The sequence below is a fragment of the Sipha flava genome, unplaced genomic scaffold (genome assembly GCF_003268045.1).
Source record: "Sipha flava isolate LNK unplaced genomic scaffold, YSA_version1 88_pilon_pilon, whole genome shotgun sequence".
In the NCBI taxonomy this organism is placed as follows: domain Eukaryota; kingdom Metazoa; phylum Arthropoda; class Insecta; order Hemiptera; family Aphididae; genus Sipha; species Sipha flava.
The window spans coordinates 1,364,129-1,386,418 of record NW_020273630.1 but is presented as its reverse complement, the minus strand read 5'-3'; the positions used below and the strand labels follow the sequence as shown (position 1 = coordinate 1,386,418).

At 31.0% G+C, this 22,290-nt stretch overlaps 1 protein-coding gene across 1 annotated transcript in view; it reads right to left on the bottom strand.

Moving 5' to 3' along the window:
* The window catches only part of LOC112693509 (discoidin domain-containing receptor 2), a 347,933-nt gene that overhangs the window by 66,141 nt on the left and 259,502 nt on the right, over positions 1-22,290 (bottom strand). The window contains exons 9-10 of the mRNA XM_025568621.1: positions 21,118-21,273; positions 11,556-11,791 (exon numbers count right to left, since the gene is read on the bottom strand). Of these exons, the coding sequence (XP_025424406.1) occupies positions 11,556-11,791; positions 21,118-21,273 (392 nt within the window). The remainder of the gene's footprint in view (positions 1-11,555; positions 11,792-21,117; positions 21,274-22,290) is intronic.

Sequence of the window (22,290 nt, the reverse complement as noted above, 5' to 3'; positions counted from 1 at the left end):
GTAGTTATTCGTTGTCATTTTAACTAAATTGTGTTACATGCGTATCTATAATAGAAAAGTAAAAAATGGATAAGAGAACCTCAACTATAATAATCAGTTTTATCAATAATAATTATTATTATTACTACAGAATCAATACCATTACGTCACGTATACAATTTAAAAAATATTGTCGCTATACGATTCATATAAAACGGTCGGTTCTTGTAACCTAGTAATTATTAATCATCTTACCAAAAAAATATTTCTGTACCACTCAATGATTTTTTGTGTTTTACATTTTAAATAGGTCAATACAGTTGTTTGTTACGGTTAACTCGTCCATCTGGCTATTTTTTGAAACAATTATTTTGTTACTACATGGAAATTAGAAAACATGTCGGAAAAGTTAATTACTAGAATAAAGATAAAGAGAAAAAAGTTAATTCATGACTTTAAATACATAAAAAAACATTTACGAAAACTAAACACATTTTGGTAATACATTTAATTAATTTATGGGTACATTGAACTAAAATTGAAGTAAAATCTATAAGAATGTAAAAAATATCATGTAATTTATCTTTAAAATATATTTAATGAAATTTTTGAGTTGATATTTTGAAATTGTAAAATTATCTAAAAAGCGTAAAACTAATAAGTTAAAAAAAAAAAAAAATAAATAAATTGTTATCAGATTTGTATGTAGTAAAATTAAATGTTAATTAGATCAAAATTATCAAATTAGTGATGAACAACAACTGGATTATATTATTCTCAGGCATTATTAAATAAAATATCTCTATAGTATTATTTGGGTAAAATTGTTTTGGAATAAATATGAAGGAATTAGTTGAATGCAATTATTTTATTCAAATGCAATTTAAATAAAAGTCATACATTCGAAAAATAAAGTATTTTCTTTTTTTTTTGTGTTAAGCTAGTTAGATTATTCTGGTGAAAACAAATTATTGGTTTATGTCAAAGACACCCGGAGGGGGGCCAGTGCCATTGCCCTCCTGAGATTTTTCATGTCAGTTATAAAATGAGAAGTTTTTTTTGCATAAAGCCGGTACCGACTCATATTGGATATATTTTATCAAATAAAGTTATATTTTGCTTATACTTTATTATGTTTCTTTTATAAATATTTGAATTAATAGTGACATTTTATACCTTAAATTTATTTATTTTATGAACTCAAAAATTAGTTTTGATTTTTATATTATTAATGATGATCGCGAAATATACGTAAATAAAAAATCCAGTGGTAAATCTTCTCTTGGACAATGTTAACTTACAATTTTTTTATTTATTTTTTTTTTTGCTTTCCCCCTACATTTTTGCGAGTGACCTGGTGGAGGTTCCCGGTTGAATCTGGTTCATATGATTGCTTTTATTATATTTAATTGGCTAGATAGTTAAAATAAACTAGTATGTTTAATGAATTAGAATAAAAATTCAAATCACACATCATCTAGAATTCTTTTTTATGAAATTATTATTTGATTACTAACATTTTATACATATATATATATATATATATATATTATAGTTTAAAAATCGTGTAAATGGATGACAAAATAATTATCACTTTAATCGAGTTTATTAGAATATTGTTAGAATGCAATAAAATGTTAGAAATGGATTGGAAGGACTTGATAATACTCGGTATTTTATATATTTAAAATTATAATATTAGCTCAACACTATTCATTTATAGATTTCGATAAATTTTTTTTTTTATTAGCAAGGTACCATGTTTTACGTCGTTTTGCTAAAGCAAAGTAATCAGCTCGCCGATGACTCGTTTTTTTTTTTTTTTATTATTGTTCTGAAGTTAATCATGGTTGCAACGTTGTATAGCGGTTAATTATACCGAGAGAGATGGAGCGCGAATTCTATCCATGGTTACCTTTGAATTCGAATACGATTGATATCCGAGAAAACATGTTACAGCCGTTTGGGCGCAAGCAATGCAATTATTCGAGCCGAACAAAATGTAGACGAACCCATTAGTTGGTACGAGCAAGTAGTATGAAAATATATTCACGAAAATACAATTTTGGAAGATTTCGCAAATCTTTTTTCGCATGCTGAACGACGTTACCGCAGTATTATACCGTTGACGGCAGTTTAATATATGATATAAGCATGGGCGTAGCGAGGGTGGGGCAGGGGAACTTGTCCACCCCTGCGTCTCAAATTGAATTATATTTGTTTATACCAAACGTGTAAGTTTTACATTAAAATCAAAAATTAAATAATATATAAGTCTAAAAATAGTTTAGTGGGACCGAGTGATATCTACACGTGTAATCATTTTGACGTTTTATGTGTTATCTAATGGTATATCTGTAGATTATTTGAATTACGAGTTTAACACTAATCGCTTTATGTTTTTGCCCCCCCCCCTGATTAAAATCAGCTACACCTATGGATATAAGCCTATGGTCTAAGCTACTCGTTTCGAAAGCTATAGCGTACGCATTTCACCGCTGGAAATTAAAAACGCGCGTCTGGAAACCGCCAACCACTACTGAACATACGTATGACTCCACTTGTGATGAGCAGAAATTCCTACTGATTTACGTCAGCAGTAGTGCATGACTAATTTAGTTAATTTACGTGGTCATTTGACCAATACGCTGTTCAACTAATTTTTAATTCACTACATTTTATTTTTTGACTAATTTTATTTCTTCTAACCTACATTATTCGGTTAATTTTTGTTCAAATCATTTATATTGTTTGACTAATTTTATTATTCCGACTAATTTTTATTCGATTAACCATTAGCTAAATGTACCTTTTTTTTACTTTTTTTGGTAGTAATAAAATTGTAACTAACTTTAGCATGAACTTTATTAAAAATATAAAATATAAATTACAGGACAAAATTGTGTATCAAAAAGTGTTTTAACACAAGTTAAGACAGTTGAATGGTAACGAAGAAATTTATTTAGGCGATTAAATATTTATTATCATAAAATTTATGTAAAATACTAGAATACAAATCTGTTATCTTTTAATATCATGGAATAACTTATTTGAATAAATACATTTTTTTTACAGATTAAGAATCACAGCGCAACAATATTGACTCCTATTATAAACCTTTGTATATTATAGTGTTTGAGGTGTGTGTGTGTGTGTGTGTGTGTGTGTGTGTGTGTGTGTGTGTGTGTTAGTGCGTGCGGGTGTGTGTGTTGTGATCGGTATATATTTTGTATGAATATTTTTAATTAGCCTTACGGACTACAAATTAGGGACTACAAAGGAAACTAATTTTAAATTTCTTAAAATTAGTCGGTAGTTCGGCTTCGGGACTCTGCATTCTTTGTAGATGCTCAGGTATTCATAGTTAAAAAACGATTAAACGAATTTTAGTCGAATTAGTCGACTTATTAAATTTGTTTATATTGGTTGGTTGTGCAAAATATAATCGGAAACTAAACTAATCCATGTAACGTGATGAAAACCGATCGATATTCGGTAGTAGTAACAAATAGTCACTTCTGCCCATCACCAGACCGCATGCAAACCATACGGTTTCAGTTTTCGGCGTTCAAACGCTGCGTTTTTAAAACGTGTACGTCCGAAACGCGTGATGCGCAACCAGCTTTACCGCACGATTACGTTGTACGTGTGGTGCGTGCACACACGTGTATAGATTATATTGCGAAATACGTGGACACGACACAATGGATACACACCGTGCGGTTCGGCACATGAGAACCTTTGAGATTTTCAATTACCTCGGGGAAGGCTGCTGAAATCCCGTGGCCGTGACGATCGCGTGCTCCGTACGAGTAACAACCCGGTCGGCTTTGCGCAAGTGTAATAATAATCGTGTAACGCGGTAACTTTGCGCGCAAGCACGTTGCACGGATAAGCCTCGTTGTTGAAGTTCCCCGTCAATATTTATATGAAACCGAAGTTGAATCATCGGTTGTCGTAGACTTTTGTATTATGCGCAAGGAGGAATTATTGCCAAGAACTCGGCAGTTTAGACGGTCTTCGGTGGATTATTGAAAATCAATGTCAGAATTTTCGGAGAAAAAACTTGTGAGTAATAATCGAGAGAATGTTTAATAAAATCATTATATTCAAATAAAATGGCCGCACCTATGCGACCAATCATAACATTATATAAAGACACACCTACTTGGGCTCCAACGAGTATATTGATGTAACTCTTATCAAAATGAACAATAGAAAACAAAATTACATTACGTATATTGAAAGACGCAATATTGCCGATGTTTCATATAAAACAATAAAATGTTTTGCATTTTTGCTGTTAATAATGATAGAAAATAAACATAATAATTACATTTACCCATGATATTGTTTTGTAAGAATACAATGAAAAAGACCTATTTTTCAAAATCTTATAGTATTTCACAAAAAAATACAGATTATGTCACTACTATTGTTACTCTGAATATACAAAAAAAAAAAATCGACTTTATGTCTTTATTCGTCGGTATATATTTAACGTATTATTAGGATTAATAAAGAACTATATAAAAATAACTTTAGTATGATATCGATTTTTGATTAAATGTAATTAAGTGAATGTATACTTTCTAAAAGAAAACGTCTAACAATCATACCAAATTGCTCTAACTTTTAAACTATAGAAATTTAACATAAAAATTAAACCGTACCTATATGTATAATATTTTGGTAAGATCTTAAATATGACGTCCAAAAATCAGGAAAAAATGTATTAGGCTTAAATGAAAAATAAACCGAAAACGTAAATATTTGGACATATTTCTATGCAAACGTATTGCATTTATAAGTAACGTAATAATATAGTAGTAAGGTAAAATAATAATAAAATCATTTTGGTATGTGTTTAATTTAAATGTACATCAAAATTATTATTATAAATTAAAAAGAAAATGTTTTTAAGTTATACAATATTATTTACATTTGCGGTAGAGTGAATTTTAATTACATAATTCTTTTTTATTTTTTAATTAAAAATACATTGCGTTTTCGGTAAATTTATAGTAAAAAATAATAATTTTGACTTTAAACAAAATTCTGGTTATGTTTTCTTATTAATTTAATAGAACATTTGTACAGCATGTATCTGCTGTTTTGTGTGGCACAGTTGTATGCACGAATACTGTAAGGTTTTGTATAAAATGTTAAGTAAACATAAAATAAAACACAACATAACGGGACGTAAAAAAAAAGAGATTAATCAGAACAAACAAATATATAATATATGATATGAATTCTTCATTTTTTTCTTCTATCCATAGTATACACATTTTAATTAACTGATATGAATGAGTTTGTTTTAAATGTAGGAAGGATATTTTTAAGTTTTGCAAAAAAATCCAGTTGCTTAAATGGCTTTTTATTAAAAAAATGAAACGGATTTTGGGTTTTGCATGGGATATTTGTGAATTTTTACAAATTTGTTGTCGGTTAGTTAATGTACTATTGACTGATCAGCAATAACTTAAATACATAAAACTTATAAATATTGGATTTAGTAAAACTAGAACTGCTTGAAAATGGGCACAGAGTAAGGCAGTTAGCATAATTATATCCACTCTGAATCCTTAAAAAAAAATGTTTTTTAATAATTTCTGTAGGTAATCATGCTTTTGATTTATTTTAATTAAAATGTACTTATAATTTGAATATTTCATTTTTTATAGCAGAGTTATAAGAGTAGTTACTAAGTGATATAACAGATCATAACTAGATAAGAAATATAGTAACAAATTATAATAATACGAATAATTAAGTAAAAAGCCATAAAGATAAAATAAAACGTAAAAAAATAATTAAATAATTAAAATGTAGATTATAATACATTAGATGAATACTAAAAAGGCTATAGGTATATAGCTGTATAATATGTTCAATTGATTGGCTTAGCGTTTTATCGATAGAGTTATTAACTTCTTTTACGATTTTTCTTTGATTAAATTATTGACTACTTCAGATGCAATAGCGTGTCCCTGAATTTCCTCATTTTTACAGCAAATAGTTTCATTTTCCCTGGTTGGTTTTCATTTTGTTTAGCGTTGTCTATAAAAGAAGGGGTCGAATGAAAGTGGCTTTGTGTCGGGTAGTTGAGGATTATAATTTGTATTCCAATTTATATTATCCATTGAATCATGAAGTATATTATTTTATCAACAAATTGAAATAAGTTCAAATGGCAAAAAAAAAAAAAATTGAAGTTAGAAATATTATTCTTTTATAAATTTGAATTGCATTGATTGCCTTTATCTGATGCGCAAATAAATTTAGGAGAGCAAAGACAATTTTAGCGTTGGAGTAGCGGGATAATGATCTATTTTCATAATAATAGTGCTCATATACGTATATAGTAGATAAGATTCTTAGCAAACTCGCGCAGGAGCAGGCAACGACTGCCGGCGTATAATTTATTATATGCATAAACGTCACGGCGATATTTCACCCATTGCGATCCCTGGGACTTGGCGTTCAAGGGCGGCGAGTGCGTATAATGATATTGGGCTATTCGATATGGGTACGCGGTGTGTAACGAGTCACCCGCTGCCGCCACTGACATAAGAGGAGATGCAGGATTCCTCGGGGACAACGTCGACACACAGGTATACCCTAATTACTTCGGTTTTGAAGCTGACGCCACCGCCTACTGTTGTCCGTTGCGTATCTATATACATACTGTGGTACACGACTTACCGTCGTCGGCATCGCGACTCGGTAGCAGTGCAGTAGCGTGCAATTCATTGCGCTTTTGGCGAAAACGAATTTTACCCCCTTTACGGTTATAATACCATTACTGAACGTAAGTCTTTTTGCGGTTTTTGCTCAAACTGATGAAAATTTTCTACTATCGTAAACCTTAGTACTCAGTGGCTTATGAAAAAGTTATATTGTATCTTATCACATGGTAGTCTACAGCATTTCTGTTAAGAATACTACACTATACTTCTTATCTCATTACAATACATTGCAGTATACGTGATCTGCACGCGATATTATAATTTCGATAGGTACATAAGTAAACGAAACCTTTTTTTTATTATTCATTAGCCAATTTACAATTTACGAATTACATTAAAATACAATAGTATTCCCGTGCATCAAAAACAAAATATTTTCCGATTTATTATAGTAAAATATTACAAATTTCATAAATGGATTTCGCGCACTAAACGTTTCTCCACCCTTGGAGACGATTACTCATGTCATAAACCTTTAACCACGTATCTGTTCGGTAGTTGGTTCGAGGGGAGAGAAGAAGCTAAGAATTGAAGGCAAATAATATTATGTTATTACAAAACAGACAGGTTGTTGCGCAGAGACTACTGTTGAATTATGCGTGGACACGGTTTGAGTGAATTCAACAGCCACATTTTTTAAATGAATTCCTGATACACTTCTCTCCCTTCATAGAACCACAAGATCAAACACATTTTAAACATCTTCTTTCCTATTGGGCGTACACTTTTTATTTCCATGAACATCTCTTATGCGATGTGATTTCAGCAATTGATTTATTTTTATTAATTTTTAAAACTTATAAGAGAAAAAAAATTAAATAAACCCAGACCATGTAATGTTATGCTTTGCTTGTCAAATAAAACACTGATCGCAGTCGTACATTCAGTATATAATCAGAAAAAGTTGCTTTTAACAATAAATTTTCATTTATTTATTCATATTTCCAACCAATTTTTCCGAATGTATCAAAATTATGATTAATCAATGACTCCTAATCTATTGATACAAAAAAAAAAAAAAAAATCACGAATTTGTCAATTTAAAATAGCAGTGTAGTCCGTATAGCCTGAAGGAAAAAACTTTAATTTTACCTGATTTTAACAGGCGTATAATGGATTGTGTGCATAGTTTGTGTGCATCGTGAAGTTTGATAATATGTATCCAAATATTTTATGTCAAATAAGATTTTTTTGAACATTTAATACACTTGCATACATCGATCAATGTAATTAACCAAGTTTTCCTCTAGGCCATTTTAAAAAACTACAGTTTAGTGATAATTTTTTTTATTTGTTATATTATTTATAGAAATGTTTATAGAAACGTTTGTGATTATAAGATCCCTACATAGAGTACTTAGGACTGCTACAGCGTAATTTATCGTCATCACTTCGTTTGTATCGAGACTTCGCAAACATTTGTTCCTTATTAATTGAGCGCGCGATTTGCTGGAGCTTGATTAGCGATCACTCAATAAGTTATAGTCAGCGCCGTCTCTGAGCCATAAATACCGGAGTGCCATGCAATTAACTTAATAGTGATGTACTGAAAACTTCGTTAGTCTGTGGCTCAAGTCCGAACACCGGATAACGAAAAATTTTCGTTACATTTATTATTGAAATAGATAGAAAAAAAATATTTTTAGTTGAGATTCATGAAATTACGTAAAATATAGTAAAATGTTTTATTTTAATCATGACGACGCATTGCGATGCGCGAAGTTCGATGCGCTCATCATATACGCAAGTTTCCTTTTTTTTGCTTCAGTCTTCAACGTAAAAAACTAAAACATATGCGCTCTTTCAATATTTTAGGTTGATCTAAACGCTCATGATAATAATAGTAATAATGTGAGTAATATCGCATGCTTACTGAACACAAGAGTCACCATTGAGAAACCTCACAATATCCACCATGGATTTCTATACATCGTGTTTCGGACACGGTACGATAATATAGTGTCAGGCCAAAGATATTTAACTCGATGACGTGACGGTATTATGTAATGAACAGTGTATCAATTTCGAACGTGCACTATGCCACGACAAATCAGAAAAAAATAACAATAACAATTTACGATGTGTAGGGTAAATTTCTGTGACGTCACCAGTTTCGTATCATAATATAATGTTTTATTACAACTGGCTTTTCACATCGGTCGTTATGTGGTTTTATACGTACATCTGTGTACACGCGTTATTCGATAAGAATTTAACTATCCTTTATATATTGTTATTACTTCGGCGGGGAATAAAACCTCTTAAAATCTGCCTCGTTACCGTAAACATGTATTAAAATATTTATACGCGGTTTGTGTGCGAAACCGTTTCACCTGATTTCGAGTCGTATCGGTAGAAACGGTTTTGCAAGTCTTGAGCAAATAGTGTTTGAAATATTTTAAATTAAAAGCGTCGTCGTTTATTTGTTGGTTTTGTAAAATTTTACATACACAGTCGTTTAAAACAACGACAGTTACGCGTTTAATTGGTTTTGTTTTTCAAGTCTGGTCGAGAGCCCTATCAATTTTGACGAAAATTAAGGTTTTTATTTTACTGGTTTTTGTTGAAACTGTTATTTTGGAAAAAGGTCATTATAAAGTTTGGAAAAATTTAAATTGAGAAAGGTCAGGTTAATCATAAAAAAACCATTAAGCTAAAAGTTTATAATTACAAAACGATAGATTTCAGTTAAAATTAAGATTGAACATTAACTTATCTTAGTTACAAAAAATCAATTTATTTAAAAGGGTTTAATTTAAGTCGTTAAAATAATTACAAAACGAAGTTATGAATTTTTATTGTTTTTCAGCCAAGAAAATTTTTTTTAATAATTTTTCTAAAAATTGTTAAATATTTTAATTTAGTGATGATGAAAAAACATTTAAATTATTGCTATAATGAAATAACTACAAATTTAGGGTACATTTATTATATTTTATAATTTTTATTGTTATTTAGGAATTATTATGGTATTATTTTAAAGAATAAATTTATTAAATAAATTTTGAAAATAATTTTTGGATTATTTTAATGCTTACTTTTGTTAGTATTTAATATTTTGCATAACACATCCAGAGGTTAGTACGTAAAAACAGATTTTATTAGATTCTAAAAGTCAATTTATTTAGTGCTATAGTAATACATTATAATTTTAAATGATCGAGGAAAATTGAATAAACCACAATAGTTTAACATTTATGTAATCTTACCAATTTTACACATCAAGATTTTCAAATTGCAGTAATCGTAAAATAAAGCCAAACATAAAATCATTGACAAGTATTATTACGAGCATTTACTTGCCATTTCAGTAATATGAAATAACAATAAATACAACTGAAAGTTTAGTGTCTCTTTATTTCACCATGTCGGATGACTAAATCAAAGTGTTGTTAGTTTTGTGAAATACTCAAATCTGTGTGCAATCGTAATATTACATCGAGAGTATTGCACACTGTTCATTACTTATGTATTAATTGGTATCTATTATTACGACCTCTGGAAAATGACTACGAATTTTATGACGGTTTTATATTATTATATTGGAAAAATATTTTATCTTTAATGATTTCACTAAATTTATTGAAGGTAATATTACAATCGATAACTTTTACAAACGATATGATTCTGAATAACGTATGTTCAATAACAAATTCTGAAAAACTAGAGGGAAAAGTAGAGCATGATTTTTATACTTGTTTAAACAAAGATAAAATATTTTTTTAATACAATGTTGTATATTTAATTCTTCAACAATAAACAAATAATTTTAAAAAAATGTAATTATTATTTTTTCTGAATGTAATGAAATTATGATTTAGTAGAAAAAATATGTATCTTTAACGCTTTAACTATAATCAATAACGACGCCAAGTTAATGTTCCAATGAAGCAGTTACGTGTATCGAGAAGTACCAACCCCATTAAAATGAAAACAATTTATTAAAATTAACGGGTCCAAACAAAATAATATAAAATAATATTTTATGTCAAAAGTGCAAACTATATGCTAAAGTTTTCCGTCATACAACACTACCTAACTACCCTGTTTTAGTGATCAAGAAGCTGCTATAATATTACCCGCATCACACCACTTCCGATTGTAATAAAATATTACGTTTATATTAATGTATAATTGAATTTTTAAATTTATTTTCGTCATTTTGGTTATTACGACAAATTTTTACTAGTCCCTTGAATGTCATAACAAACGATTTCTACTGTACATCTAAATAAACGAATAGGTAGTTTAATTAAAACTTGTATGTACAATATATTATCAGCGCAAACAGCGGTCGAGAATTGCAAAACGTTTACGAAATGAAAATACCTTAATGTCGTTCACCCTGCGGACAGTAGTTTATACAAGAGCACAGGAATGTAGGGACAAAACCTAAATTTTGATGTGCTACCAATAGGTCTGGGAACGAGCCAACGGGTTGAATCCGTGTCTCAAGTCAAGTAAGCGGAGACGGGTTTAACTTTATTATGGCTATATATAGCCTATAGGAACTAAACATTTGCTACCCCGATTTATTAAATGTAGCTACCTCTAAGTATGTAGCACCTCAATTCATTCGAATTTTGACGAAGACGTTAACTTTTACGAACCATCGTCGTTTGGACAGTCAATTGCGAATATCACATCATTTTTCGTAATTATAAAATAAGGATTTTTTTCTTTTCTTACACGAATGGTGTATTTTGATAAACCGTTATAAAATTTGTAGCCCTTTAAATTTTACCGCCCTAGTCGCGTACTCCACCCACTCGGGAAATCCATCTCGGCTGGTAAGATTGCGCTGCGCATGGTGCTCAGACTTACCGTCAGGTGTATGGCCGGCGGTAAGTGCGGTTTGTCGGCCGTGCACTCTTGGAACGACGTACTGCGACTCCGACGGGACACTTGCCGGATCAGGCGTCGCCGGCGGACGACGAGGAACGCCACTGATGCGCCGGCCAGCACGGTGATAGCTGACAGCGCTCCCACCAGCAGGCCAATCAGACGGCGGCCGCCACTGATTTGACCGGTCTCTCTGTTCTTCGTGTGCTGCGGCATACCTGGAACACGTTCGAACGTCAATCACCGAAGAGAACAATAACGATAAGCATAACACCGAAAGCGAACGCGGTCGTCCTTAAGGATGGGTGGTGCGGTAGGGGAGGTATTGAAAAACCACGTTAGAAATTTATTCGTAGTGATCCGTATTCATGTTTCCCAACAGGATTTTTTTAGAGGAAAAAAAATGTTTCGAGCAACTATTGCGGATTTTTACGAGGATAATTTTATATCTAGTCGACACTTTCCTTTATGTTCTCCTGCACCCCAACAGTATTCACTCAATCAACCTATTCCGTCATCATCCCCTTTGACATGCTGGTAGAGGAGACTCCAGCTGTAGCCGTAATTGATATTGAAGTCCTTGTCAAGATCGTTGTTCATAATTCAATTGTTTCATTACAAGGGAACACTTGGGAGAAGAGGCGGTGGTTATGAATGGATAGGAAATGACAGGATAAAAAAAGCATCACAATGTAATTATTTTGTAAACAACTAATACGATTCGAACTTTTAACTCGATGTGGCCTCGATGGATAATCGAATTATATAAAATTATTATAATTTAATGTCGTACTAGTGTGTATTGTCAATGGAAATAATTGAGACGACAAATACTTTTCGAATCAGTAATATGAAACAAAAGCATAATCTCCATAATTTAATATTGGTATTGCTTTCAGATTTTAGAAAGTTGTGGTATTTTAAAGACATACTGGTTCGTTTGTGGAATGCGTGCCCGAAAGAGAATTTTAAGATAGGTTAATAAGTTCAACTCAAACAGTTTTTTGAAACAAATTACAAACAAACTGTTTGTTTTTTTGAAATAGTTTTCAAGTTTTTTGTAATATTGGGTAGAGAAATTATTTTTTTTATTTTTGGATAAATTAACCTAAGTAATTGATAAGCACATAAAATATAATAAGTTTAATTTACGATCGAGATTAATTTTATGAATTTGATTATATTTGCATATAGAATTTATCTTCTTATATTATTATTACTTATAATTTTAATAGTTAAAATGAAAGAGAAATAAAAAAAAAATGTATTAACCGAGTATCTACATTTTATTTTAATACAGCTAATGTTGGTTTTAAACATTTTAATTATTTACATACGTTGAAAACGAACCAAAGTGATTGAAGTTTATTATTCATGAATTAAAAATGAAGGTAGACTTTGGACACAGGGAACGCTATTGAGTGGAAGCTATTTTTACACGTCCGAAACATTTTTCCTAGCGCAATCACGAGACCCTAACGATTGATTGGTTTAAAAAGGTATAACGCACAAAAATCTGGTACCTACTGCTGATGATGATTACCCCCTTAGCTGCAGGTTTGTCGCGTATATCGTAATATTATACTCATATTAATGGGTATCCGACGAATATCGATCAAACTTTTATGATGTAGCACTGATTCGAGGACCATCCGGGTCGAAGAACAATAAGTTATACTTAAGATGTATAACAAGCTATGGAATGCCAGTCGGAATAAATTATACAATAAAAATAATATGTGTCATTTAACAATCGAAATATCTAGATAGTCAACAACTCGCACTCAAAATGCCATGATAATAATACGGTTATAATGTACACGCTAAAACATTAGACACCTGTTGTTTCAACATGTTATTATACGCAGTAGTGGAATGTATTCTAGTAAGAATTGGATTACTACTGTGTTCTACGAAGGAACATAAAATATTCAAGTCACACACATACCACATACTACGCCATGTAGTGCAATATGCAATTTCTCAGAATTAGGAATAACTAGTATCATTAAAATTAAGAAACTTTTTTCGTTTTTCTTAAACATACAATTTTTCAGTAATACTACCTACTGCGGAAACAACTAAATGCAATCGGAATTGAAGATCAACATTAATATTTAACGTAAGTGATAAATATTTAAATATGAATTATGGATTTGATTACAAGCTACATACTGTATTTCGCTAAAGTGCCGTCAGAGAAAAAAAGAAAAAATTATTAATTTATTTTGTACATATACAAATGTTTATTGTACATTTTAAATCGCATTATTATGTCAGTGAAGTTCGTAATTCCACTAAAACTAGTAGAAATTAAAATATTATGTGCCATTTAATATTTTATGAGTATCAATTACAAATTTATATCGCATTGAATAATTTTATTAAAAAAAAAATTCGTATTTGAAGTCTCATTTTAAAATCTTTTTGTTTTTAATTACATTCAAGCTTTATGTATTTTAATTATATGATCGGTAAAGCATACTAAATCTTACTCATTAATCTGTGGACGTGCGGTTAATATGCGTTATAAACTTACGCAGTTTAGATACAATTAAGCAGCTTGCTTATTAAATTATGTTAAAATCCAAAATCTATAATCCTCAGTAAGCAACTCTGAGCTTGATTAAAATCTGTCATTGGCACATTGAATCAGGGATGAATATTTTTATCATAGTAACGTTCGAAAAACTGAGTTATTAGCATTATAATATTTTACGAAATTATTTTATATTCATAATGAATTGCAAAAGAATATTTTTTATTCAACTCTACAATTTTAATAACTTTGGGAATGGTATTTTATGCACTAATATATAAAATACATATTTTCTATAAATGGTATTTTATATATTTAATCATATGATTGGGAATTCACTTTATTTGTGTGTGCACGTAATATGTGAGATATGAATTCCTCAAACGGTTAAAGGTATAAATAATAATTCACGAGAGAAACTTCTGGGGTGACTGAAAGAGAAAGGAAACGTATATGTATTTATATATTAAGGAAGATAGAGAAAAACGTTTAAAATAAAAGTAGCTTTAAATCGTAAATACAGCCATAACGTCCCAAAATTTCGACCAGGTGAACTATTCTATAAGAGTCTAAAAGCGGGTATGGGGAGTTGTTTTAGCGTCTCGGGTGACCCTAAAGGATAAGTTACTGGCACATGGATCTGCTAAATTATTGCAGATACGTTTAAATAAATGGTTCCAGATAGGTTCTATAAAAAAATCAGCGTTTTCGGTTTGGATAAGAATACTTTACTATAACTTAGGATGCCATTTTTCGATTCCCAATCGGGGACGTAATTTCCGAAGGTTGATGTTATTCAGTTTGTTTCTTATTATTATGATTTTTTTTTCCTAACATCGTTAGAGTTTATTGAAAAAAAGAAAAATAAGTAAATAACGTGGTTAACAAAAAGAAAAATGAAAAGAAGAAAAATGTATAGATACAACAATAAAATTAAATAAAACATAAATACAATCACCGTAGTAGTGAAGTATGTATTTCTTTTAAATTATATTGATTTTATGTATAATTAAAAAAAAAAAAACATTGTGAATTGCATAGTTTCGTTTCATGTGGACACATAAGTATATATTTATATATATTGTTCTCATAATATAAATCGATCTAAAATATTGTAAATATGTTGTATGTAATATATTATGACTTATTAAACATACATTTTCAGATTAACTTTCATTACGATACTGTATTTTTCACATTAGAAGGTTGATCGGCACTGTATTGATTTACTGTCATTATGTACGAGCATGATAATAACAAAACGTTAAGTAGTCCAACATCGTTTTGATCATCTGATAATGATATTTTATCGCCCTGACACAAACATTATATTGTTTGTGTTGTATTATTGTAAAATCTAAAAATGGATAAAAATAAATTTTCGTTTCTATGAATAAAATGTGCGAACATACATATATATCTTCATTTGATAGGAATTGGGGTCGTATTAGTCTTCATTAACATTTTTATAGCCTAGTTCAGAGCAAAATGGAAACATAACAAATACTCTTTTCGCATAATGTTTCGATGCTATATACGGAGCATGTTATAAATATTTTATACGATTTCCTCGAGCATAAATATCGAGTTATTTCTCTTCTCCTCGAATACATTTCTATGTATTGTAATATTTACCTTTTTTTACTCCTTTATTTTTTTTCTCTCTGTGAAGAATTTTTTTCGCTCTAATCAATAAAGTCGTAGGAAAGCATTAAGTTGGCGATGGTGGAGCAAAAAAAATCGCATTTCTCTTTGTCTGAAACTAAAGTTTTAATTCCACGAGGAAACAAACTCCGACACGTTAAAAATCGATTTCCACGGTATTTTTTAAAATTAAAAAATGTACAAAATATAATTAAGATAATAATAGAAAAATGCATAAACAGATGGAATTTCAATTTTTCTCCGAACACAGTCAACGGTATTTAATGATGAAATATTTATTGTATAGATATTTTGACACGAAGATCATCAGCACTTTTTATTGAAGATGCCTACGTGTACATTTCAAAGTCCATGCACTAATAAATTCTCATAGAATTAAAATCAAATAAATTAAAACGGTTGTGTTTATGATAATAATAAACCATACACATAAACATGTTCCCATTTGGCGTTATAAATTAAAAGATTTGTTTCTTCGGGTTAAGATTCCATGTCATCGCTTTCAAACAAAAGCTTGTGCGGGGAAACGTTTACCCAATTTACATAAATATGAATTTCATTATAATCTACCAAATCGCTTCTTATACGGATTAGTATAAACTTCTTTGAATATATAAACGCATTGCCGAGCATGAATAAATCACATAAATATATTATGTACGGCACGCACGCATGTGTAAATACATACATATATACGTATTTATACGTGTGTGTGTGTGCGTGTGTACGGCGTTATTCTATTAGCGGCAAAAACGGTCCGAATCGTTTTAATGCGTTTAATTGGTAACGAGTTAAAAGTTTAGGTAGACCATTTATACAAAACTCGTTTATTTCCACAAAATATCAATAATAATAGTAATTATGATTATGTGGTAAACAAAATATAATGTGCTTAGAGTCGGTCAGTGTTGTGGTGTTACGAAAATACGGTTCGATAATTTTCATCCGCGAAGCTAACCTAACATATATCTACATACTAAATATAAATATAAATATACATATATGTACACGTACATTATTTACGTACAGCGGGATTATACGGTATTGGGGTCACAAAAACGCGTATACACTCGCTAACACGAAATTGTATGCAAAAATTACGATCGTAAAAGTTCTAAAAGTATTAAAAACTATAAACATTGAATTTATCGTATAAGGGTATAAATATTTTCGTTTATTTATTGATTAAAAGAACGCTAAGACTCGTAAAGATAAAAAATTTATCGGCCATCGATATGCAACCCCGTAGAGGGAACGGCAACACGGTAGCCCGCGCATACATATTATTACCGAACATATTGCGTACAATCATGAGCCGACGGCGATAATCTAGAATATTCCGTCATGTCAAAAGACTCAAGGACATAACGTAACGTAATAACATTATGTATCACTTAGGTGTTTTGGCAACGCAATTTATCTGCACGCATTTTTTTAGTTTGCAATGAGATTTATCGTACGGCAGTTATTCTAATTTGGTTTTCAAATCCAATTATATAAAAATCTATACAACACAATATATAATATATATACATCATATATTATTATATTATGAGGACAGACAGACGAGCTAATGTACTCCGACTGTGCGGTAATAATAATGGGTTCGGAACGGTCCACCTTAAACTCGTCTATTTTACTAGCGTTTTAAAAACGCATTAAACTCTGATCCCTGTAAGGATGCCGGCCCGTACCCAGAGGAGTTGTTTCCTTATATATATATATATATAATAACATTACGCGTACTCGTGAAATAACAATTTGGTAAGCTCTGAAATTTAAATTATTCGCGTACACGGAAATATATAGTTTTGCAGCTTCCTACTATCATGTTCTAACTATAACCAGCGGATTTCTCTCCCTACAACGTTTCTCTGTATTCTTTGTAGAACACAACAGTCACGTTACCATTTTATCAATACATAGAAATGTGTTATACTTACGATTGTTATTGTTTTTCAGATAATTGGTATACATACATTATTTCGCGTTTATTGTTAATGTTATGCACATATATTAATATTATTCGGCTGAATGGTAATTAATCAACGGTATAATTGTGTTTGTTTAGCTGTTATCGACAATATTCATATTATTATTAGCAATTTCGCGGATACCAACGCGTATGTCTTAACGTACACTCTGACGTATTATTTTGTGACTATAATTTTCGGTGGAAGTTTTTGTTCGACACAAAATTTATGCATTGTAATTGTATGATTTATGATTCACCTAATTGGATATATGCTTCCGTGAATAAGTCCTGTTAATTATTAACTTCGTGATTTTGTTTGATAACTTTCAATTTACGTTTGTGTCAATTCAACTTTTCTTAATCCTGCTTTATTAAAAACTACAAGGATACAACACCGAAAACATTTATTTTTAGTGAAATATAAGGCAACATTGCAAATAAGTTGCGAAAATCATTAAAAAAAAAATAAAAAACATCACAACTTTGTTATTAAATTTTGATTTAAACAGTTTCCTCCGCAGACGTAATTCCAATTGCATCTAAAGTTAATTGTTAGAAAGCGTGCAATTCAATCGGGTTAAAAATTAATTTGGATACCTCTGAAACTTACGGATGTAGTTATGTATTCAAAGTCATGAAATTTTTAATATAGTTACAAACGCGTTCTTTGAACTGGGAGAAATTCCGTCTCGAAAACAATTATACGCCGTAAAAATTCGTGAGAAGGGGTCACGCGTACAAATGCGTATCTGTCACCTATTACCGTGGGTTGGTAATGCATTAGTCTCGACGACGATTCAAAGTTTTGTATAATAGTCAACCTATCAGTCGCAATTATCAAAATAGGAAAACGGCGAACGTACGGGAATAATTAAATATAAATTCGAACGGATCGTCGAAGAACACATTGTGAAAACACAGGCCAATCGCAATTTGTAAATGATATTTTGAGATATTTTAATCTTCCCTAAAAAATGCACGTGTGTGAGGGTGTGTTTGTGTGTCTGTGTTTTATAGTGGATTTTGGATGTATTTTTAATTTTTTTTAAGTTTCAATACAATACAGCTGTGAATAAACGAGTAATAATTTTTCACTTTTACATACTCGCTGTAAAAAATATGTCACGGTAAGATATTTACAGTTTTATCCACAGTTGGATTTACGCGCGCATTTTTTAAAAGCTTTACAGAATACTGAAGCACTAGTCCTTTTCAAACACCGGCACGGAGGGGACAATATTTAAAGTATTTCAAATATACATTTTTGTTGTGTCACTGAATATTACAATATTATATAGAAGTACATACAATATTCAACATAAACATAGAATTTTCTAGAAATAACTCATGTTGTTTCCGCGATCAAATACACCTGCTCGAGTTATATCGCACGCGATTGTTTGGTGAACTATTATTGGGATAGTCCTTGGAGAGGAAAAACACCATTGAAGGATAATTACGCATTGAAATAAAAGTTTAAACGGACTACGCTATGGACGCTACCGTTTTACTACGAGTCAAAACGATAAACGTTAAGTGTCCGTTGCTAACGGATTTTGTACATAGATAAGAAAAGATTATTTTATGATGCGCGTGGTTTTCGACCAAATGGGTCATCCGAATGGGGTTCGAGTTTAATGGGTGGACATAAATTCTTGATCGGAATTCAAATAAATATTTTATCGAATTATTATGTGGTTTTTCAATATTAATTGATAGAATTCTTAATCCTGAATGTATCGATTTTACAATTATATTTTTGTTTCTCGTTATTCTATGCCATTATTTTCGTTAAACACATCAACAATTTCACACTGCTATCCTTCAATCGAAAATTAGATCGTGAAAAGTATTTTTGAGCACTTTTAAATTGTATTCGTCATTATTCGAAGTACTGGACAGTAATAGAATAACTATATAAAATATTGAATTGCTTTAGAAATGTGTTGTTTTCCTTATGCATGTTCCTTTTGAGAACATAATGTGTTTTTACAATTGAAATCTTTACGATAACTACACATAATATACTTAATAATTTTAAACAATCTTGAACGATTTAATATAATAACTGTTGCGAGCCATTTGCATGTGCAGGATTTTAATCAACTGAACTATGTCACGAAATGTATCATTGCTGTACATTTTAAAGATTTTCGACACCGTGGATCACCAACAACTCGCACGCTCCATGACATCAGACTGTTGAGTTAAATTTGCGTTCAATCAAATCTTACCTGTGTTTGTTGTACACAGTTGATTGAAAAGTATACCCTCGTGTATTATAAATACATCGGATCGACGTTGTAGTGCCGTAGTGACATACATTTAGTATAATTTTACTCGACGCAATGCTATTAATAGGCTTACTCTATCCTAGTACGGGCACATCACGCGACACGCAGCATCGTCATTAGTAGCAGAAGACGGGGTCGTTGATTTTCGATTGAAACCATGTGCCGTCGGGAGGAAAAGGAGTGGGTGGGCTGTATTCGTAGTAATCGTATTTTTCATCCGCTACATGGGTCGGTATATCCCGAGGTTATATATACATACGAGTATATTGATACGACGAAATCCGACGAGATAATTCACGTCCTAATCCATCTCTCGAGCACAGCTACTGTAATATCCAGCAGTTAAAGTGTATACGTATCCTACATGTATATATATGTACGATGTTTCGGACAAAATAAAAATACGACTTCATTAGTCGGCTTGTTTTGGCTTATTGAAAGCCATTTACCTCCTCATACCCTCCAGCCGACTTACCGCCAACAGACCATATATATATTACCAGTGTGATTATATCCGCGTGCGTGCAACTTGCATGTTTATATATATATATATATATATATACATATACACCTCCTGTCTACAGCGCAAATCATTAATCCGATGACCATTGTCTGTTCCGAATGTGCTCCGAATCCCTATACCGCACCATATACTTAATGTCCTGAATAATTCAATTCAATTAATTGCGACTACTATTTATATATAAATAAATGCACGAGCGGGTGTCCTTGATCGTCCCACACACTCTAATATACTCTCGTCCTTTAATGGGCTAACGCACAACAATTATGTAATCGAGTTGCACAGAATCACGCGTTGTTGTTTTCAATTATATTAGATTTTGATATTGTATGTATATTGCCTAGTAAAATAACTAACGAGATGAATGTATAAGATATATAAACGCAATAGAGCCCCTACGTGATGTTTTATGCTTCCGTTTGTAGAACGGTACGGAAACAATGAAACAAACTGTAAAGCCGTGTTGGAGATGCTAAGTTTTTGTAAAATTCATATTTTCATCGTAAAAATAAAAATAATAATATACTGCGCACGCATAAAGAAATTACCTCCAACAGGTGTGTTTCGCTCTTCTTTATGGTCCGCTGATTTAACTTCGTCCCTTTGTAATTCGTTACCACCGTTATTTGACTTGACACTATTATCATTTGGGAAGAAAATCGGCTCCTCTGCTTCCTCCGGAGGCCACTCTCCAGGCAACACGACTGCAATTCAAAGAACGTACAATGTATTACAACGATGACAATTTAAATACTGTTTTTTTTCTGTTTCTAAACACCTATACTTGCGTGGTTAAATAACGTAGTACATTACAATCACATTAGTTTTCAAGGTTTAACTAAACTACTTGTAGTACTATACTGCGCTATGGTATAATTGAATTTGAATATTTACACAAATATTATATATCATTAATATAATTATACTATCGCTTATATGATGTATACATATAAATTTATTATTATTTTATTTAATCATATTATTTTTTTTTCGTAACAAAGAGTCAATGTGGATATATAAGCTGCTAAAGTCTACGTAGTTTTAACCTTTAATACACGCAAAGTTTTGCGAAACTTCTGATACCTAGTAGTACACGGAAATGTGAAACGTCATAATACATAGACGCAGTGAAGTTGATAAGCAAGGATAAACAAACCCAAAGAATTATTTCAGAAAATACGTAATGTGATATAGTAACAGTACAATGAAACGCAGAATGTTCAAGTGTAAACATTGTTAACCGGAAAAATACAATTGAATAGTGCTCGAGAATATCTGAAGTACGGAAAAACGAAAGAGTGAAATCGAATAAATATGATGCGTATCGTTTTTTTACAAAATAATATTAGTTTTCGACTATTATATTAGTTTGTGAGTTACTTTTGGCAAACGGATTGAATTGTATTATGAACTCTCCGAAATAAGGAAATTATAAATACAATACCGCGTATGCACTTGTATTGTATGCCTTCTGCAGTGGCTGCCGGTAGGGTTATGCCGACGTAGAACTACTATGCATTTTTTGGCGAATTCGAAGATTTATCGCAGACTAATTTAAATGTACTTTTTTTCAGTCGGATCGGTTACAACGAAAATACGAAAGTATATAACTACGTATTTAAAGGTCGTGAATAATAGACCCAGGTCAATATATATTTCTAATTCGTATTGCCATCAACGTTTTCGAACGGTATTGTTCGGTGGAACAGGACAACGATAAA